This window comes from Antennarius striatus, chromosome 10 (assembly GCF_040054535.1).
Source record: "Antennarius striatus isolate MH-2024 chromosome 10, ASM4005453v1, whole genome shotgun sequence".
Lineage (NCBI taxonomy): Eukaryota > Metazoa > Chordata > Actinopteri > Lophiiformes > Antennariidae > Antennarius > Antennarius striatus.
The window spans coordinates 21,207,501-21,229,584 of record NC_090785.1 but is presented as its reverse complement, the minus strand read 5'-3'; the positions used below and the strand labels follow the sequence as shown (position 1 = coordinate 21,229,584).

General features: G+C 47.7%; 2 protein-coding genes across 3 annotated transcripts; one reads left to right on the top strand and one right to left on the bottom strand.

The window, feature by feature from the left end:
• The first annotated feature begins 2,018 nt into the window (after positions 1-2,018).
• hvcn1 (hydrogen voltage-gated channel 1) lies at positions 2,019-7,621 on the top strand. Its single transcript, XM_068325455.1, has 6 exons — positions 2,019-2,297; positions 3,966-4,186; positions 4,781-4,885; positions 5,104-5,335; positions 6,763-6,875; positions 7,255-7,621. Exons 2-6 carry the CDS (start codon positions 4,013-4,015, stop codon positions 7,309-7,311), a joined length of 681 nt encoding a protein of 226 aa, XP_068181556.1. The 5' UTR covers positions 2,019-2,297; positions 3,966-4,012; the 3' UTR covers positions 7,312-7,621.
• Positions 7,622-7,651: 30 nt separating this feature from the next.
• Positions 7,652-17,209, bottom strand: LOC137602590 (tectonic-1-like). Of its 2 annotated transcripts, XM_068325453.1 has the most exons (15): positions 16,492-17,209; positions 16,343-16,378; positions 16,157-16,274; positions 15,635-15,768; positions 15,391-15,533; positions 15,212-15,314; positions 14,564-14,676; positions 13,905-13,925; positions 11,514-11,648; positions 11,256-11,381; positions 9,398-9,486; positions 9,154-9,291; positions 8,912-9,065; positions 8,051-8,182; positions 7,652-7,951 (listed from the first exon to the last, which is right to left on the bottom strand). In XM_068325453.1, the coding sequence occupies exons 1-15, from the start codon at positions 17,207-17,209 to the stop codon at positions 7,805-7,807; spliced, it is 2,307 nt and encodes a 768-aa protein (XP_068181554.1). In that variant the 3' UTR covers positions 7,652-7,804. The 2 variants fall into 2 exon arrangements, with proteins under 2 accessions (XP_068181554.1, XP_068181555.1); XM_068325454.1 differs by lacking the exon at positions 16,343-16,378.
• Between the last annotated feature and the right edge of the window lie 4,875 nt (positions 17,210-22,084).

The following is a 22,084-nucleotide window of genomic DNA, read 5'->3' as shown; positions in this document are numbered from 1 at the left end:
TGGATTAAAGCGGATCAAAAAAATGTAAATGTAATGTACTTTATTAATCCCTGTAAGGATATTGTTAGTCCATTCTAATAATGGTAGTTAGTCACATGCATATAATATATATATATATATATATATATATATATATATATATATATATATATATATATATATATATATATATATATATATATATATATATATATATGTGTGTGTGTACAGTCCCGTAACACACACACACACACACACACACACACACAGTTTCTCCAGTTACCTCCTTCGTGGCTCTCAGATGCAGCCTTTAAAAACTGTGTTCCTGGCCCTAATGAGTAACTTATAAAAGATACATTATATATTGTTTTTGTCATAATTGCAGAATTTGAATGTAAAAGTCGACATTAATGTAAAAACAATAGGATTTACATTGAAATTACACAGCAAATGTTTAATAACACACAGAAACCCAAATTCAAGCTAGGTATTTAGGTCAATTTATTTAAATTTTACATATTTTTGTGTGCCAATTAATTTAGGTTATTTATCCTTATTTTTCACATTCTTTTTAGATAAATTTAAAAAAAAAAACTTTACAAAAAGTTAGTTATTTTCTATTTAACTATGATTTTCTACAGTTTCTGTTTTCAGTATTAAAATGTTTTTGTGTGTTGTGACCATGTGATGATAATCTCTTGAATTTCCCAGTTTGGGGTCAGTAAAGTATATCTTATCTCCTAAATGATAAAAATCATTTAAGGGGGTTAGGGCTAGACCAACTCTAACCCTAAACCAACTCTAACCTTAACCGTAACCCAACCCTAACCCTAACCTTGCCATAGGGAGTACCTGCACAACCCCATTCGTACCTTTCTAGTATGGCGCCCGCTTGGTAGAGCTTTCTCTCGGATTCAGCCACACAAGAGCGCCGCCCTGGAGGCACAGTGGTATTTCATCATCATACAGATTCTGACTCTCATGGGCCCCTACAGACCTGAGCCTACCTGTGCTGAAAGCTAAGACCAGCTGCTCTACCAGGAAAGATCCTACTCTGGTGGTTAGCCAGAACCCCTGTAGAACTCTGATGTCAGTCTCTGGATCAGGTGGACAGTCTGGATGCTCCTTCTTCAGAAGGATACACGTCCACCTCTTCTAGTCGTTGTTCTCTCTCATGTTCCACGTTCATCAACTCTTCAAAGTACTCTTTCCATCTTCCCATCACACGACTGGCACCTGTCAATACACTTCCATCCCTATCCTTAATCACCCTAACCTGCTGCACGTCCTTCCTGTCTCTGTCTCTCTGTCTTGCCAACCGGTATAGATCAGTCTCTCCCTCCTTACTGTCCAACCTAGCATACAAGTCATCATAAGCTTCTTGTTTGGCCTTTGCTACCTCTACCTTCACCTTACGCTGCATCTCCCTGTACTCCTGTCTACTCTCCTCAGTCCTCTCAGGGTCCCACTTCTTCTTAGCTAACCTCTTTCTCTGTGTACACTCCTGTACCTCCTCATTCCACCACTAAGTCTCCTTATCTACTTTCCTTCCAGATGACACACCAGGTACTCTCCTACCTGTCTCCCTGATCACGTGGCTGCCTACCAAAAATCCGCAATGAGGTGAAGTCGCGAGCTTTGATGCGCGAATGTGCGAGGGCACACTGTATAACAGCTTGTCCAAAGGCCCAGGTTTCCCCCCAGGAATGGATTCAGGGACCGTTCAGTGTGTGTGGACACCACACCGGGCTGTCCGGTCGTCTGGAACACGTCCGCCTCGTGGTGTCCCCCCTGGACGTCCGCTTCGTGGTGTCCCCCCTGGACGTCCGCTTCGTGGTGTCCCCCCTGGACGTCCGCTTCGTGGTGTCCCCCCTGGACGTCCGCTTCGTGGTGTCCCCCCTGAAGGTTTCTATGGAGAAAAAAGAGCCGCGGCTCAAAAAACACTGGTTTAACTAACTAGTCTCACTAACCGGTGGGGGCGGGGCCCGCGACGGAGGGGGCGGAGCCTGAACGAGCTCCGGAGTTTCCTCCAAGAAGAGCCTGAAAGTTTGTCCGGAGGCGACGGAGGAGAACAGGGAGGAGAACACGGAGGAGAACACGGAGGAGAACACGGAGGAGAACACGGAGGAGAACACGGAGGAGAACAGGGAGGAGAACAGGGAGGAGAACACGGAGGAGAACAGGGAGGAGAACACGGAGGAGAACACGGAGGAGAACACGGAGGAGAACAGGGAGGAGAACACGGAGGAGAACACGGAGGAGAACAGGGAGGAGAACAGGGAGGAGAACACGGAGGAGAACAGGGAGGAGAACACACGGTAAGACCTGACGCTGGGGGGGGGGGGGCGGGGCGCGTGTCCGCGGACACAGCCGTCAACCTATCGGACGCGTCCTCGCGGGCCGGACGGTCACGCGGGAAACACGCTGGTTGTGGTCACGAGCCGATCGGAGCGGCTCCACACAACAACAACAACAACAACAACAACAACCCGTCTGTGGGGGACAAACCCAGGGCCGGAGTGGAGAGGAACCGGTGGGCTGGGGGCTGCTGGTCCGGCTTCACCGGGGCTTCCTGTGAGTCAGCAGGACATCTGGTTCAGCCCCCCAGGAGGAAGACCAGGATGGTCACGTGTCCAGATGTGTGTGGATGGGGTGTGTTGGTCCTGGGGGCTGCAGAGAGTGGGTCAGTGGGGGACGAAGACCTGTGCTTCTTCCTCAACATGCTGCAAACCGCAAAAAGCAGAACCTGACGTGGAGAAATCCTGACGTAGTTGCGTCACCCACCCACTGCGCTTCACCACATCTGTCACAACACCACCCAGCTGCTGCTGGACGCCGTCCACGGACACGCTTCAGTGTCCTGGTGAACGCCGTCCACTGACACGCTTCAGACTGCTGGTGAACGCCGTCCACGGACACGCTTCATACTGCTGGTGAACGCCGTCCACTGACACGCTTCAGTCTGCTGGTGAACGCCGTCCACGGACACGCTTCATACTGCTGGTGAACGCCGTCCACGGACACGCTTCAGTGTCCTGGTGAAGGGTGTCCACTGACACGCTTCAGTGTCCTGGTGAACAGTGTCCACTGACACGCTTCAGTCTGCTGGTGAACGCCGTCCACTGACACGCTTCAGTCTGCTGGTGAACAGTGTCCACTGACACGCTTCAGTCTGCTGGTGAACGCCGTCCACTGACACGCTTCAGTCTGCTGGTGAACGCCGTCCACTGACACGCTTCAGTCTGCTGGTGAACGCCGTCCACTGACACGCTTCAGTCTGCTGGTGAACGCCGTCCACTGACACGCTTCAGTCTGCTGGTGAACAGTGTCCACTGACACGCTTCAGTCTGCTGGTGAACGCCGTCCACTGACACGCTTCAGTCTGCTGGTGAACGCCGTCCACTGACACGCTTCAGTCTGCTGGTGAACGCCGTCCACTGACACGCTTCAGTCTGCTGGTGAACAGTGTCCACTGACACACTTCAGTCTGCTGGTGAACGCCGTCCACTGACACGCTTCAGTCTGCTGGTGAACAGTGTCCACTGACACGCTTCAGTCTGCTGGTGAACGCCGTCCACTGACACGCTTCAGTCCGCTGGTGAACAGTGTCCACTGACACGCTTCAGTCTGCTGGTGAACGCCGTCCACTGACACGCTTCAGTCTGCTGGTGAACAGTGTCCACTGACACGCTTCAGACTGCTGGTGAACGCCGTCCACTGACACACTTCAGTCTGCTGGTGAACGCCGTCCACTGACACGCTTCAGACTGCTGGTGAACAGTGTCCACTGACACGCTTCAGTCTGCTGGTGAACAGTGTCCACTGACACGCTTCAGACTGCTGGTGAACGCCGTCCACTGACACGCTTCAGACTGCTGGTGAACAGTGTCCACTGACACGCTTCAGTCTGCTGGTGAACAGTGTCCACTGACACGCTTCAGACTGCTGGTGAACGCCGTCCACTGACACGTCTCGTCTGTCCTCAGGAAGCTGAGGTGGGACGTGGAACCATCCTGTCTCACAGCCCACCGTCATGGCTCAGTACCTGAAGCATTTCACGGCTGTGGGCGACGAGCAGCCGGCGCAGTGGGAGGAGGAGGAGCTACACGAGGCCAGTGAAGAGCTGAGCGCCGCCTCCGGCCTGTTCCCCACCACGCTGACCTTCAGGGCGTCGCTGCAGAGACTCTACAGCTGTGAGCGCTTCCAGGTACGACCGGCACACTCCACACAGCTGCTCAGTGATGATGACGATGGTGGTGGTAATGAAGATGATGGTGTTAATGATGCAGAATGATGATGGTGATGACGATGGTGGTGGTAATGAAGATGATGATGATGATGATGATGATGATGATGATGGTGATGGTGGTGGTGTCATCAGAAAGGCTTGTCCAGATATGGGCCGGCTGTGGCTCAGTGGACTGACCACAGGGACTGTGTGTGTGTGTGTGTGTGTGTGTGTGTGTGTGTGTGTGTGTGTGTGTGTGTGTGTGTGTGTGTGTGTGTGTGTGTGTGTGTGTGCAGACCTGTAGTATATCTATACATGTGAATATTTAAAGTGAAAAAAAAAGTTATTTCACTACGGGGATCATTAAAGGATTGATTAATGATGACGTTGTCGTCTTCAGCTACAGCTGGTATAAGTCACATACTTACATACTTTAGAGTGGATTTACCAGATATTACCCAGTATCCTCTGCAGACTCCACAGGTCCGTCCTGTTCCTCCCACTCAGCAACGGTGCACTGTGGTCACCTGTTACGCGGTGAGGTCAGTAAACTGATGTCCACCTTTGTTCCAGGTGCTGGTGGTGTGTCTGGTCATCCTGGACGCCATCTTCGTTCTGGCGGAGCTGCTGATCGATCTGTCTGTTATTAAGCTGGAACACGGACACATCGCTCCTGAAGTGAGACGCTTCTTATCCACCCGCTCCAAAAAACCTCACATGAGCCTCCCAAAAAACTAGAATATCCTGCAACGTCACATTGTTTCTGTAAATTTAAATTGTGAACCTTTCAAGTGATTATCATTTATTATAAGAATTTACACAGTTATCACTTTCTTAAATGGTTGGTTTGAGCAGCAGCTGTCGGTGATGGTTTCCTGACACATCTCTGTTTACAGGTGTTTCACTACCTGAGCCTGGCTCTGGTCACCTTCTTTGTGGTGGAACTGATTGGTAAGCTGTTTGCTTACCGCCGGGAGTTCTTCGATCACAAGTTTGAGGTGTTTGACGGTTTGGTGGTGATGGTGTCCTTTGTACTGGACATCGTCTTCATCTTCCATGAGGACGCGTTCGATGGGATTGGTCTCCTCATCCTGCTGCGACTCTGGAGGGTGGCCAGAATCATCAATGGTCAGCAGAATTTTGGTGCTCCTATTTGCATCTCATTTACCTATGGATCTCACCGTCAGCCAGTGTCATTTGATCAATCAATGTAGTACCACCAATCAGTGTAGTACCATCAATGAATATAGGACCATCAACTAATGTGGTACCATCAATCTATCTAGTACCATCAATGAATGTATGACCATCAATTAATGTATTACCATCAATTTATCTAGTACCATCAATCGGTGTAGTACCATCTATCAGTATAGTACCATCAATCAAGCTAGTACCACCAATCAGTGTAGTGCCATCAATCAATGTAGTACCACCAATCAGTGTAGTACCATCAATGAATGTAGGACCATCAACTAATGTAGTACCATCAATCTATCTAGTACCATCAATCAGTGTAGTACCATCAATCAGTGTAGTACCATCTATCAGTATAGTACCATCAATCAAGCTAGTACCACCAATCAGTGTAGTGCTAACAATGAATGTAGGACCATCAATGAATGTAGTACCATCTATCTCGTACCATCAATCAATGTAGTACCGTCAGTCAATGTAGTACCGTCAATCAATGTAGTACCGTAAATCAATGTAGTGCCATCAATCAATGTAGTACCTTCAACCAGTGTAGTACCATCAATCAATGTATTACCATCAGTCAGTATAGTACCATCAATCAGTGTGGTACCATCAATCAAGCTAGTACCACCAATCAGTGTAGTGCTAACAATGAATGTAGGACCATCAATGAATGTAGTACCATCTATCTCGTACCATCAATCAATGTAGTACCGTCAATCAATGTAGTACCGTAAATCAATGTAGTGCCATCAATCAATGTAGTACCTTCAACCAGTGTAGTACCATCAATCAATGTACTACCATCAGTCAGTATAGTACCATCAATCAGTGTGGTACCATCAATCAAGCTAGTACTATCAATCAGTATAGTACCATTAATCGGTGTAGTACCATCTATTAATGTAGTACCATCAATCAGTGTAGTACCATCAATCCATCTAGTACTATCAATCAGTTAAGTGCCATAAATCAGTGTAGTAACATCAATCAATGTAGTACCATTAATCAGTGTAGTACCATCTACCAAACCTACTTTAACATTATTGACATCAGAGTGTAGAATAGTTCTACCATCTCTGTCTCTCTTTCTTGGACTGTTTGGTGATGAATCCAGACTCTCAGCACTATTGTCTAATCACTGGAGTCTGAAGCTCATTGATAAGAGAGCATCCGTTAACACAGAGTGGATGTTAAATTAACAGCAAGAAACTAGACCCCACAGTTAGATCCAACAACATGCTGGTTGGTCACCATTGTCAGGACAGCCATAGGCTGGGTGAAATCCTTGTTCTTGTTACCTGCTAGCTTCCACGCTCAGTGGCCCGTGGGGTTGACTGCGTCTGCTGGCGTTTCAGGGATCCTGGTGTCAGTGAAGACTCGTGCTCTACAGAAGTTGCACAAGCTGAAGGAGAGCTACGACCATCTGGTCCATCGAGTGACCGAGCTGCAGGAGCGCTGCGACAAACTGGTGATTCTCTCCAGCTGCTCACACCATTATGAAGTTTTCACAAGTGTGATTTTCTGCAGGTAGAGCATGTGGTGAGGGTGTGGGCTGGACAGTGTAGCAGATCCACAAACCGCCCACCAGAGACATTACCTGTACCGCCCCATCCTGTTCGGACAAAGGCAGAAGGTCCTCAATTTCTTTATTCCAGTGGTAGAAGTGATGCGTTTCCATGACGATGGATTAGTGAAACATCCTTCAGATCTATCACTTTTAAAGTCTTTAGTTCAAAGGATTAGTCATGAAGCTAGTAGATACGATGTTGTCTTTGACTGTAGCACCCAGTGGGGTTCGGTCAGACACAGCATTAACCCTTTTATCATCTGCCCTGTTTCTGTTGCAGGACCAAGAGAACCAGAAGCTTCAAGCCCTCCTGAAGAAACACGGCATTGACTCGTAGCTCATCGCTCGTCGTGGGAATACTGTTCCTGTCATATGGGCCTTACAGCCCTCCTTTCTTTAGTCTAAAAATGAATTATAAGCTTTCATTTAGAGTGCTTTTTATATTCTTGCTGCTCAGTTACAGAATCATTTGGCATAACTTGTGGATAAATCATTGTATTTTGATCTGATATCAAATCCATGTTTGTCCAATATTCAGATGCTACTGTATATCTCTATGAAGCTCACAGCTTCAGCTTTCATTTGTGGTATGCGACAGTCGTCTAGATTTAATAGCTGGTATATGAGACCATCTGCTCAGTGACATTTTGTAGTGCTCTGTGTCATGGACAAAAGCATCAAATAAAATATTTCTTTATTAAAAACATGTTTTATAAAATCTTGTGCTCACACAACGTACAGTGACAGACTAGTGGTGCACACAGTGCACATTGTAATGGCTGCCAAACAGCTAGTGCAGTAGGTTTAACGCTCGCTGCTGAGTGCAGCGTTCAGATCACAGGGGAGAAGAAGTCAGAGGGCAGTTTGGCGTCGATGGTGGGCGTGGCTCTGTAGGCAGGAGTCGCGGCAACAGAGACCGGTAGGAACGCCACCGAGCTCCTGATCGGCAGGACGCTGCTGCCTTTAGACGTCAGGGCCTGCAGGAGAAGCACAACGATGAGATGTCTGTCTCAGGTTCAGAGTTCATGTGGAAACCCCACAGGCATGTGCAGGCTTTGTGAAGGAGCCCTCCTTACCCAACCCGTGGGGTCCGTTTGGATAACTTCTTTGATGCTAACAATCCTAGCTTGGGGGTTCACCAGGGATCCATATTTAGTCCATTCGATTTCAAAATGAAGTGAAAGGGGGATGCTGCAGCCTTGTGAGTCCTGCAATCAGAAACAATACTGGCCTGTGACCACATGAAACATTCACTATGAAATGTATTCATCAAACCACAGAGATCAATATTAGCTTCTATGCTAAATACAGAAAGCTGTTGGAGTTGGGCCAGTTTGAAGGGGACAGGTTCAGTGGCTGAGGACATGATTCCAGACCTGAAGAGTCCCTCCTGACCCCGGTCCACCGACCCCTGACTGCGTGTTTGCAGCTGAGCTGTGAAACAACTTCTTGGAGCATTTCGTTTCAATTAGAAAAGATGTTTCTTCTAATTCTGAGTTGTTCGACAGTGTTTGATATTTGTTATTTGGCTTCTTGACACTAGATACTCCAGAGGACAGCTTTGATTTTTAGAAGATCTGATACTCCTCCTTTGAGTTTATTCAGAAAATGTGTAACATTTTAATGTAAGGGGGCCGAAATGGTCTCAGAAGCCATAATGAACAACACGTCATATCCGTTTTATTCACTCTAAATTACATAAATATTTGTCCTTTCTTATCTGGAGTGGTATGCAGCAGATGTTTGTGGACACAGTTTCTACTGTTCAGCTGGTGAACTAGTGATTTCACTGGTGAACTAGTGACTCCCTTACATTCTAAGTTGTTGAGAGAGTTAAGTAAATGCAACACATTCCCTTTAAAGCGACCTGATTGTCAGCCCTCCGTCTACTCGCGTCTGTTCTAGACCGGAGGTTTTCCGGGTTTCAAACTGCTCACCTCGGTATCAAAGCTCCTCTGGATTGGCACCCAGTCCAGTGGATTTTCTAATGGAGAGTTTCCAAAGGAGGCCACATACTGGGGGTAGCTGGTTCCTCGTAGAACATCCAGAAGAGACTGGACCACCAGGGAGCAGTTGGAAGCATCTTCTATTCTGCAGGGACAACAGAGGTTACACACACACACACACACACACACACACACAAGAACTTTAGAATCTGTTGAGTGGTGGGATGTCCTGCCTTAAGGTGCAGCCGGACATGGAGTCCAGCCCGAACAGGATGGGGGAGCGCTGGTGGAGTCCCTGCAGACAGTCCTGGTCCCCCCTGCTGTGGAGGAGAGTCAGGGTGTCCCCGGGGTCGATGCTGCGAACAATACCAGTGAAACCAGCTGTTAAGGACAGATACTGTCCAACATTCGTCTCATATCTCCTCATCACTACTGGTTTCCACATTGGGGGGGGGGGGGTTATAGGCTGAAGGATATTCTGATGTCCTTGTCCCGGACAAAAGCGGTAGTCCAGTGATGTAACCCGGGTTCCCGCTGTAGAGAACAGCATCCTCCTCCACGTCCTCCTGAGGAACACAGCAGCAGGTCACTCTGTTTCCTGTTCCACGACTACACGTGGTTTCACACCTGAACCCTTCTGGAGCGACCTACAGACCACGTGTGTGTTCTACCATGAGTTCTACTGTTCTTTGTGTTAGCTGAACGTCACATTTGGTGAGTCCCTCTCTAATCTCACGCCCATCTCCATGGTGACGTAAGGGAGCCTCCCTCTTCTACCTCTTGACAGCACACACATGGAACAGGCTCTGCAGCTCATGTTCTAGATGTCAGTGACAGTGAAGGTCTGCTCTGACGGGTCGCAAACATCTGCTCACTACAGACTGACTCATTTGTTCAGCTGAGCTGGAACACATCCCCCACAGGCTGGTTTGGTAGAACTATTCACTTCATCAACCTTTCTTGTCATCCTACACTGCTGGGGAACCTCCCATGATGCAATGAGCACCCTACCTTTTTATTCATATTCCATAAATACATGTAACTATCCTGTAAATACACTAACTACACGTGTAACTACACATGTAAATACACTGTGGAGGCTGTGGTGGAGAGGAGGACTCTGGACAAACTGTTATCCATCATGGAGAACCACCATCACCCTCTCCACCACACACTGGACAGACAGCAAAGCTCCTCCTACAGACTGCTACAACTCCTCTGTCGAAGGGACGGGTACAGGAAGTCATTCTTGCCCCAAGCCATCGGTCTGTACAACAGCTCTAGTGGTTTGATCTACCTATGCACGCACTAGCTTTGACCTATGGTCAAAGCCAGTGCATCGCTTTGACCTACCCTGAGAAGTCAAAGCTATGCACTAGTCAGGTACTACTTTCAGGCGGGATGTTGCAGTCTGTGACTGCCTTGTTAATATTAATATTATTATTAATATTATTATTGTCAATGTCTTAATTTTTCTTCGATGTATAATCTCTGTTTTTATTTGTCTGTATGCTGCTGTAACATATGAATTTCCCAGTTTGGGATCATTGAAGTATATGTAATCTACTATAGTCTAATCTAATCTAATCTATCTGCTTTTCTTCTGTGTTTTTTCACCCTCTCCTTCTCGTCTCCCTCCTTCTGTCTGTCTTCAGGTCATTCTGTCCTGGACCTAGGACTGTCCATCTGCTAGCGCCACTGTTAGCATTAGCATCTGTAGTTTCAGTATTTCCTGTATAGCAGCTCTAATCAGAGGCTCCATCAGGAACTTACTCCACATGTGATGAACCACACAGCAGATAACTGCTTCATGTTCCCTCTCCTTCTCTTTCTGTCCCCCTCCCTCTGTCGGGGTCATCTTTCCCTGCCCCACCTGGGAAGCACCTTTCCATCATTTGATGTATTGATTTGATGCTATAAAAATAAAACAGAACTGAATGTTTTCAGAGCTCCACAGCTGTGTGGGCCAAATCCTTTGACTCCTGTTTCCATTGTGGTGAACATGCTGTTGCTTTCACTATTAAAAGGAGCCAAGTTCGAATGTTGAAATTCAAAATCTGATTTCGTCAGCTGTCAGAGCTACATCCAGGTGGAGACAAGTTCTGACCGTTCCTGACGTGTGACATGCTTCAAACTGGTTTTCCTCAAATACGAAGGTGATCAGTCAACCCCCATAATGCACTGCTTTACACTTCACAGTATTTTACTATTGTTTGAATAAGTTTACCAGCTACTGTAATCAGAAGTCAGAGAAAGTGTAAAGAACTACAAGATTCTACAGTTGTGATAATAAAACAGATAATGTCAAGCAGACAAACCTCTAAGGAGACCCTACCTGGACAAACTTGATACCAAACTCCTGCTGCAGGGGCAGCGAAGATTCACGGACGAACCCCAGCAGCAGAGACACGTTAACATTCAGAATCTCCCCAGCTGGGCTGTATTTGACCACATAGAACACCTGAGGACACAGAACACTTCACCGATCCAGATTACAGCACCCGTTGCTCATATTTGTGTCGTTTTTGTGTCGGATAAAGCCAACATCACCCATGATATCTTTGAATACCTGGTTGGAATCTGGTGGACTCACCTTCAGAACCACGTTAGCACAGAGGTCCGGGCTCAGGAGAACGGCGTTGAGGTTTTCTCCGCCTGCGACCTGAAGCTGGGACTGAGTTCCTTCTACAGACTGCAGGACGACTGCGGACACCTCCACAGGAACAACCTCCAGCGTCAGAAACACCGTGTTAATCAGGTCTTGAGACCTGAACCCTATTCCTCAGTTCTAGTTGTGTACATTGGTAGGAAGTTCAGAGCTTCTGGATCCATCGGTCCACCAGACTGGATGGACTCCTCACAGTCAGGTCTACTCCTCCTAATCTAAGTAGTCCCGACAGCCATGACCCCACAGGTGACTCTTCCTTGACCAGAGGTCTTCAACATGACCTCTAAGACCACTGTCAGGTTGACATTGGTGGATTTGAGTGACTTTTCTGAACAACTATCACATGTATAAATGTGCTACACATGTTCAAACCAAACCAACAGCCTTCCAAAAGCTAGTTTTAGTAGCATTTAGCAAACAGGGTGCTAGCCTTGTCTTTGAGCATGTGAATATTAGCATGTAGTTTGAAGCACTGTTGTGTGCTAAGCCTGGACACACCAATGATTGTCCTCTGACAGGGCAGAACGCTGGACGTGAACCCAGCACAGACGCATGTCTGCAGCTCAGACCATAGACACCCAACCCACGAGAGCCGTGTGACCACTGAAGCCTCACACCGGCTGACGTGGGATCACGTCCCAACACAGCTGCCAGCAGGTGTTCTGTAACCTACCAACGCTACAGACACCACTCTCTGGAGAGGTGCTGCTGGTTTGGGGTAAAGAACAGACTGCTGCGTCATCGTGGGTTACAACCCCCCCAAAGCTCTGGCTCCTGCTGGCTGATTGGATGGAAAGTAAGAACAGCTCATGCTGCCTGGATGGCTTCATCAGAAATATGAAGCAAAGCTTCACATTTCTGATACCTGATGTCATCACTGATGTCAACACCTGATGTCATCACTCTTCACTTCCTTATTCCTAGAACTACGCCTGATGTCTTCCTGTCTCTGCATTGCAGTACCTAACCACCTGTCTGTGCCAATGGATTGCACAGCGGACGTGTTGTTAGCATGAGGACTTGTTAGCAGGACGTGTTGCTAGCAGGACGTGTTGTTAGCAGGACGTGTTGTTAGCATGAGGACTTGTTAGCAGGACGTGTTGCTAGCAGGACGTGTTGTTAGCAGGACGTGTTGTTAGCAGGACGTGTTGTTAGCAGGGCGTGTTGTTAGCAGGACGTGTTGTTAGCATGAGGACTTGTTGTTAGCAGGACGTGTTGCTAGCAGGACGTGTTGTTAGCATGAGGACTTGTTAGCAGGACGTGTTGTTAGCAGGACGTGTTGTTAGCAGGGCGTGTTGTTAGCATGAGGACTTGTTGTTAGCAGGACGTGTTGCTAGCAGGACGTGTTGTTAGCATGAGGACTTGTTGTTAGCAGGACGTGTTGTTAGCATGAGGACTTGTTGTTAGCAGGACGTGTTGTTAGCAGGACGTGTTGTTAGCAGGACGTGTTGTTAGCAGGGCGTGTTGTTAGCAGGACGTGTTGTTAGCATGAGGACTTGTTGTTAGCAGGACGTGTTGCTAGCAGGACGTGTTGTTAGCATGAGGACTTGTTAGCAGGACGTGTTGCTAGCAGGACGTGTTGTTAGCAGGACGTGTTGTTATCAGGACGTGTTGTTAGCATGAGGACTTGTTGTTAGCAGGACGTGTTGTTAGCAGGACGTGTTGTTAGCATGAGGACTTGTTAGTAGGACGTGTTGCTAGCAGGACGTGTTGTTAGCAGGACGTGTTGTTAGCATGAGGACTTGTTAGTAGGACGTGTTGCTAGCAGGACGTGTTGTTAGCAGGACGTGTTGTTAGCATGAGGACGTGTTGTTAGCAGGGCGTGTTGCTAGCAGGACGTGTCGCTAGCACGACGTGTTGTTAGCATGAGGACGTGTTGTTAGCAGGGCGTGTTGCTAGCAGGACGTGTTGTTAGCATGAGGACGTGTTGTTAGCAAGGCGTGTTGCTAGCAGGACGTGTTGCTAGCAGGACGTGTTGCTAGCATGAGGACTTGTTAGCAGGACATGTTGCTAGCAGGACGTGTTGTTAGCAGGACGTGTTGTTAGCATGAGGACTTGTTGTTAGCAGGACGTGTTGTTAGCAGGACGTGTTGTTAGCATGAGGACTTGTTGTTAGCAGGACGTGTTGCTAGCAGGACGTGTTGCTAGCAGGACGTGTTGCTAGCAGGAGAACATACATGGAGAGTGTTGTCCTGTGTTGCTAATGATTCAAGGAGGGCTAAAGTCTTCTTTTTCCGTTCACTCAGCTGAATCAGTGCCTGTTTATTGTGGCGTTATAGAGACGCACATATAAGGTGTGTGTGGGGGGGTACGTACTGCTGCGTCTGGGTTCCTCCCCTGTAGAGGAAAGATTCACTTTAGAATCTTCACATTGACAGTCAGCACTGTGGCTCGTGTATGTCGGTAATAAAGGTAAAGAGCCAGAAAGACCTGAATATTCTACATTTATAATAAATATGAACTATTTTAACAAATTAGATAAAAACAAAAATGTAATTAGTAATTACATTACAGTAATCCCTCGTTCCTTGCGGTTAATGCGTTCCAGGACCACTCGCGAGAAACGAGTGGTCCTGGAACGTAATTTAAACGTTTATGAACCCTCCCAAAACTGATATTAAACCACCTATCTGTATTACCTTTTCACACACTCTTATATTGTTTAAAACACTTCAGCATTAAAGAAAAGTTGCAGGCGGAACCGTGAGTCAGAATGCAGTGCACACATGGATGCTGTCAGCCAATAGCATGCATGTGTGGTATCACATGACTACCCACTAAAAATCCCCCATGTAGTGAAGCTGTGTATCTTGAAGCACGAATAAGCGAGGGATTACTGTACATGAAACAAGTATATCAGCAGTATGATAAGAACTGTCCTTCATACAGAGAGCCTGCTGGAGTGTGTTCTACAGTACCGGCAGGTCATAGGTCACAGGTCAGTGTGAGGGTGTGTGTCAGGCTGCAGGACTCACAGCCAGCAGCTTGATGCTGGTGTAGGGGCCCATGCTGAGGGCCGACAGAGCGCTGCAGTCCTGCTGCAGGACGACCCTCCGGGAGCACCTGCTGCTCTGGTCCTGGAGGAACGCTGGGGAGACAAAGGAGAAACACCCTGAACACACCGTCAGGTGAGGGACCTGTCGCCGTGGAAACATCCTGGATTCATCCATGATGATGAGGATGATGATGCAGAGTATGTGAGGCTGCAGCTGAATGAATCATCATCGTCACAGAGGTCAGGAAAAGGAAAACGTTTCGACTGCGGTGGAGCAGCAGTGGTAACAAAACCCTGTGAAGGTCCAGGGCGTCGACACCCAGCGGACCTGAATCACCACACAATTCAGAACGAACCACCAGTCTCTCCTGAACATCCGCTGGCTGAGCCCCGTCTGCAGGCCGCACCCAGCCCTGTACTATATACTATAACCTGTGTTATAGCAGCTGTCATGTGACACATGGCCAATCACAAAGATAACAGTACCAGACCAGTGGAGTCAGAAACATTACGACTCTGCTCAAGTGCTGAAGGTCACGACGAGCTGTGACTCAGCTATATTTTAGAGCTCCTATCACCACAATTCAGCAAATATATTTGAAATATATATATATCCACTGGCTCTCACCTGCAGGACTGCTGTCCACACAATCAGCAGTTACCCCCGGCGCCGGCAGCCTCAGCAGCCCAGTCTGTCCTCTCTCTGCTGCCGTCACCATCACGTCCCCATACTGGAACCAGAGGAGAGCAGTGAACACCGGGCTCAGCCAGCGGTCACAGGCTGGGACCAGCAGAACCACGTCTCACCTGGTACCCAGACTGGGGCTCTGCAGTGGACACCTGACTGCTGCTCTCTGAGCTGAAGAAGGAGCTGGTGAAACGTTCAAACAGGGAGTCAAAGTCGCGGTCAGTCGGCAGCGCAGGTGAGGGATGAGCAAAGCCATCGCCATCTGGACAGAAGGACACCAGAGCAGGAAGCACACGTGACGTACGACTGGAGTCACGTCTACGAACATGGGTCCGTCCAGTCCGCAACACGGTAATGACTCACGGTTCTGTGACTGAATGCAGAAGATGTCATGATTAGTCTCGATCTGGACGGACGTCTTCACCTTTGAGTAGCCGTCCACCGTGCTCTCTAAGGAGTAGGACGCCACAGGCTGACTGCACAGCCGCTGGTTGCCCCTGGAGGCAGGAGGAATGAAGGCAGATGAGCCTCTTCTCTACTAACATGTTGTATTCTGAGTTTAGTGACAAGAACGTCAGACTCCAAGTCTGATGAGACCCAATGGAGCTGTGGGAGGGAACAACTCTTCACCCAGAGTCTTCACCAGTGCTGAAATGTCCTGTCGACCCTTAAAAACAATCTTAACCCCCAACTCCAACCCCTAACTTAACCCTAACCTAAAACCCAAACCCTAACCTAACCCTAACCTAAAACAAGTAACCCTTCGATAATCGCTAACCCTAATCTAGCCTAAAACCAGAAACCCTTGACCCTAACGTTAATCTAACCTAAAACCAGTGACCCTTGACCCTAACCCCTAAACCTGTGTGGAGACGAAACACTTGCCTGACGGTGAGGACTGAGCAGGCGGTGAACAGATCGAAGTCCTTCACACACTCCCTGTCACAGCAGCAGTTCAGGTCACACACGTCCACGTGCTCATCACAGGGACACAAGCTGCCAACTGACACAGAGATGAATTACATCACTGCATCCTTCACCTCAGACCACGATTTAATGAACAGAACTGACTGTTTCTGCTCTGTGTCGTCTGGGCTGAAGACCTGACTGAGGTTATAGAATGACACATGGATGAAGAGAGGAGGAAGGATGAATGAATGAATAACAGGATGGATGGATGGATGGATGGAAGGATGGAAGGATGGATGGATGTGGGCTACCGTTGTCGACAGGAGCGAGTAGCCGGCCGGAGAGAGGCAGCGGCTGGGGGTCCATGCTCGGGCTCGCGGTCGGACGCTTGGGGGCGCTGGAGGTCGGGGCATCGGAATCATCCTCCGGCGGTGTGCTCGTAGGATTGTCCGGGTCGAAGGATGCGGCCTTCCGCGCGGCGTTCCGCCCGGGGCTGCCGGGGGCCGGTGTGCTGGTAGAGTTGTCCGGGTCGTAGACGTTCCGCCCGGGGCTGCTAGAGGTCGATGCAGCTGAACCAAACTCCGCCGGTGTGCTGGTCGAGTTGTCCGGGTCGTAGAGTGCGGCGTTCGGCTCGGGGCTGCTGGATGTCGGTGTGCTCGCAGAATTGACTCGGTTGTAAACGTTCGGCTCGGGGCTCGGCTCCTGGCTGCTGGGGGTCGGTGTGCTCGTAGCGTTACCCGGGTCACGGAGTGCGGCGTTCGGCTCCTGGCTGCTGGGGGTCGGTGTGCTCGTAGCGTTACCCGGGTCACGGAGTGCGGCGCTCGGCTCCTGGCTGCTGGGGGTCGGTGCAGCTGAATCAAACTCCGCCGGTGTGCCCGTAGAGTTGCCCGGGTCGTACAATGGGGATTTCCACTCGCCAGACACATTTGAAGTCAGGGTGGAGTTTGTTCTATTCTCACCAGCATGGGACAAGATATAGAACGTGACGAGGCTCGACAGGAACCACAACACCGCTCCTGGGAAGTCCATCTTTGTTTCTGGTAATGGGTTCGTTGTTAGCGTTCAGCGTTGGTGACTGACTCCTGCTGGCCGCATGAGGTACTGCTTCAGAAAGGTCTCGAATGATGTAGAGTTGAAAGTTCAGTCAGTTTTATTCAAGGATCAAAAGATTATCAAACGATATAAAGCGTTTATTGTCGTGTGGCGGAAAAGAAACAGGGTTTCTTTACTGGGTTTTGTTCAATGAAAAACTTTTTTTCAATGAAAAACTGACTTTTACTATGACCAAAAAACAAAACAAGAACCAATGCAGTCACAGACTGCAACACCACTGAATTCCAAATTTTACCCTGACCTATTTGCATAGGTCAAACATCAAAGCTAGTGCTCTGACCTACTGTAATTGATCAAAGCACTAGGTTTGATCTATGGTCTTACACTGGCCTTCTCCCTCGTCTTTCTATTGGTTCCTGAGTGTACAAAAGTTGAAATTTGATCTTGACGTAGTTTTCTCAAGGTCAAGGTCATCATCTCATTTTCATCCACATTGGTGCCTGAGTAATGTGCTTTTCGTTCCATCTTTCTATCTGCAACAGTTGCGAAGATATTTGGTGGACATACGAGCGGACAAACGAACACTGACAATTACAATACATCACCGCTTTGAAGTGGGATGTAGCAACAACAGCTTTTAATCTACATAGTGAACAAAAAAACAAAACAACAGTTTTTAATCTACATAGTGAACAAAAAAACAAAACAACAGCCTTAATCTACATAGTGAACAAAGGAAAGTCATTGTTTTATAGAACCTGAGTGTTTTATTGCAAACAGCTCTAAAATAGATGTTAGATCTACAGTATATAGATATTGTTTTCTCTGGGTTCTCTGGCTTCCACCTAAGGTGAATGGAGCATTCCACATTTCCTATAGATGTGAGTGTGTGTGCACTGCACTGATGTCGTGCTCGGAGTGTACCCCGCCTCTCACCCATTATTCAACCGGGATAGGCTACAGCAACACCCATGACCAGCGGAATAAGCATTAGAAAATGGGGGGGGGGTCAGCTTCCTTATAGTCTGGTGGAAGAAGCTGTTGTGGTCTTGGCCTCCACTCTCCTCCCTGAAGAGGCTAGACATTCATTCATTCATTCATTCATTCATTCATTCATTCATCTATCATACTGGCTTCACGTGCTGTCACGGGATCCTGGAGCCTATCCCAGCTGACTGGGGGTATGAGGGTACGGGACACTCGGGGCACGACGCCTGTGCACCACAGGAGGTTAGACAAAGTAGTTATAGTAATGCCACCAAAAATAAAACTGACTGAAAAAATAATTAATGTGATAAGAAACACAGTGGTCCTTTGCATTACCTTACAGTTTATTGCAAGTGATATATTTGTTTACAGTTTTTCTATTTACAAGTTGTCAACACTACATTGACATACAAACACTACATTAACATTAAGAATATATGGACATATCAACAGTACATTGACATATCAGCATTGCATTGGCATATCAACACTAGATAGATAGATAGATAGATAGATAGATAGATAGATAGATAGATAGATAGATAGATAGAAAACAAAACAGGACATACCACAAGACATACACTACACTAACAGACACATGTAGCATTAACAGTACATATACTAAAAAAATTACAATATACACAGTATAAAATTAAATCCAAATCCATTTAACCGCGTGCTGACCTCGCCACTCCCCCTCCCCCCGCTCCTCCCGAGAGAGTCATTGTACCCCCTGATGGCACGGGGCACGAAGGAGGACCTCAGCGTCTCTGTGGAGGCGCTGTGTGACAGCAGTTTGCCACTGAAGGTGCTCCTCTGCTGGGAGAAGGTGGTGTGTAGGGGGGGGGCTGGTGTTGTTCACGATAACACTGAATTTAGACATGGTCCTGCTCCCTAGAACTGTCTCCACAGAGTCCAGGCTCAGCCAGTTAAGTCGGTCCATATCTCTTTTCCTGGCCCCCCCACCCCAACACACAATGGCGTATGACAGCACAGTGGAGACTACGGACTGATAGAACATGAGAAGGAGCTTAGGACAGATGTTGAAGGAGGCCAGCCTCCTCAGGAAGTACATCCTGCTCTGCCCCTTCTTGTACACACAGTCCGAGTTGAGTGACCAGTCCAGTCTGCTGTCTAGCTGCAGTCCCAGGTACTTATAGTTATCTACCACCTCCACCTCACTGCCCTCGATCATCACTGGCTGTGGAGAGGGAGGTGCCCGCCGGAAATCCAGCACCATCTCCTTGGTCTTGGAGACGTTGAGCTGGAGCTGGTTCTGTTGGCACCACTCCACGAAGTCAGCCACCAATGCCCTGTACCCCCCCTCATCACCCTCCCGGATACATGCCACTATCGCGGTGTCATCGGAGTACTTCTGTATGTGGCATGTATCCGAGTTGTGCTTGAAGTCCGATCTGTAGAGGGTGAAGAGAATGGGGGAGAGAACGGTCCCCTGTGGCGCCCCCGTGCTGCTGGTCACCATAGACATTGACATATCCTCACTACATTGACATATCAACACTACATTGACATATCAACACTACATCGACATATCAAGAATATATGGGGCGGCAGTGGCTCAGTCGTAGAGTTTGCGGTAGAGCATGTCGTCCAATGTTCTGAGGTTGGTGGTTCGATTCCCGCTCCCACCCAAAAAACACCAGGAGATGAGCTGACACCTCCCACTGTCAGAACACCGCCGAGGCGCCCTTGAGCGAGGCGCCCTTGAGCGAGGCGCCCTTGAGCGAGGCGCCGTCCCCTTGACAAGTTGCTCATTTGGGGCGCACCATAAAGGAACTGCCCGCCACTCTACCTCCTCTGCACGTGTACAGGCCCCTTGTGTGTGTGTGTGTGTGTGTGTGTGTGTGTGTGTGTGTGTGTCTGGGTGTCTGTGTGTTCAGGGCCTGTACACACTTACATATGCATGTGATTTGATTTGATTAGATTTGACTAACTAGAGTGTTGCACTTGATTCCCTTCAAGGATCAATCGAGTGTATACAAAAATAAAAAAAATAAATATATGGACATATCAACACTACATTGACATATCAGTACTACAATTACATACCAACACTACATTGACATGTCATCAGACTTCAAATAGCAACAGTCAGTAGAGGCTTACACCCCATAAATCTATTAAATCCTCTGGTCTGACTGTGTTTTTCTGACTCATACACAGCTAAATGTTCTTGTCAGATCTACACAGAATCCGTTTTCCTGACAGGTGTTATCACATTGAGTTTTTAAGTCTACATTTGTAAAATCGTTGTTTCAATGCTGAATTTGTCCACCTGATGGCAGCACAGGACAGGGAAACAGTCACTGTGATCGTTCTCTGGGGTTGGGGAGAAGGGAGTAGCAGTTCGCACCTGTGGGGGCCAGAGCTTTGATGAACATAAATCCACAACAAAATTCAGTGGTGTACCAGGAGCTGTGGGTTCAGAGGAACATGAGGAGAGGTTCCTGGTTGAACTTCTGTTACAGCAATCACCACTCTGATTGGTCAAAGAATATTTAAGTTACAGTCACAACTAAAGGTCTAAACTTCTGTGTTTCATACAGCTGCTAAGACACGAGCATTGTGACTCCTGAATATTTGCTTGTCTCTTTTCTTTATCAGAGACCTAAAGCTCACAGGTTGTATATATTTCTAAATTAAACTGTTTTTCTTTTGTTTCTTTTGTTACACCTGGGGGGGAAAGTCCTCATCTTGTTGCCCATGGAACCCTGTTTAATGTACAATGACAATTAACCTTCATTCATTTGTTCGTTCATTTGTTTATTAATTCATTTGTTCATTCATTCATGCTTTGTAATCAATCTCTGAGGTGAAAAGTAGTAAATGCTCTTTCTGGAGTATGTCTGCTCTCTCCAGAGAACAGCCCAGAAACAAGCAGTATTCTAGAAGTTGCCATGAGGACATGGCATGGCTTTCACTTGATAAATGATTTAAATGTACTGATAATTAATCATGAGGCAAATATATTCCAGCTTGTTAACTAAGCTCATAGTATAAGACTAGTAATTACTGCAGGCAAAATACTATCAGAGCAAACCATTTAGTTCAGTTTGTTGGAGCATGTGTTAAAAATTCTAAGTGTAAGAGAAACAGTCACATACTACAGTGTCACTACGTTTTATTTCATTGTCAGCCATTGAAAGCTGCAAACACTTTAATGTGTTCCTGAAATCCACCACAAATATTGAATTACTGACATGCTATCATGTTATAGAGGGTGACATCTTCACTTCAACAAGTCTCTAAAGGCTTGTTTTTGTTAGCTTAACCGCAGGGTGCTTCCAGTTTGGTGCCAACAACCCAATCCAGATATCACGAGCGAACTGAAGATAATTCAGGGATGCTGTGGTGTTGAACCATCTTCTCTCTGCATCATCTAACCTAAAAAGTTGCTATAAGCTAACCGAGCCTGTTAATCCAACCAGTCAGCGAAAGAGGAAGACTTAAACGTTCAGACAACCAAGGTGGTCTTGGCTCTTCATCACAGGTTCCTCAATGACGGCTGAGTGGAGTCAGGCTGACCCAGAGAGGACCACACCGCTCACCGCTCACACACACTCACTGACACACTGTCCAACCCTCAGGCCTGTGAGCAGCATCACAGAAAATCAGAACGTCAAGACAGACAGTCCTACGTCACCACGGCGATGTCACACCTCATCAGGACCACCAACTGGCTGAGGGTTTAGCTGCTGGCTCGTCGCTTCAGACGGTCGAGTTTCAGGTTTTGCCTCTCAACTTCCTTTGGACTGCCGTTTGGACGTGTTGGACTCCTCTTCCTCTGGTCCTGCATCAGTGTGTGTGTGTGTGTGTCTGTGTGCGTGTGTGTGTGTGTGTGTG

Bases quoted from the DNA above. Each gene is read 5' to 3' on its own strand.
- hvcn1 (XM_068325455.1), top strand. From the start codon at position 4,013: ATGGCTCAGTACCTGAAGCATTTCACGGCTGTGGGCGACGAGCAGCCG. The intron at 4,886-5,103 runs GTGAGACGCTTC...CTCTGTTTACAG, and splicing joins ACGGACACATCGCTCCTGAA to GTGTTTCACTACCTGAGCCT. The intron at 6,876-7,254 runs GTGATTCTCTCC...TTTCTGTTGCAG, and splicing joins AGGAGCGCTGCGACAAACTG to GACCAAGAGAACCAGAAGCT.
- LOC137602590 (XM_068325453.1), bottom strand. From the start codon at position 17,209: ATGGACTTCCCAGGAGCGGTGTTGTGGTTCCTGTCGAGCCTCGTCACG. The intron at 13,926-14,563 runs GTGAGTCCTGCA...TTTCCTCTACAG, and splicing joins CCAGCATCAAGCTGCTGGCT to GGGAGGAACCCAGACGCAGC. The intron at 9,487-11,255 runs GTAGGGTCTCCT...TGTGTTCCTCAG, and splicing joins TTGGTATCAAGTTTGTCCAG to GAGGACGTGGAGGAGGATGC.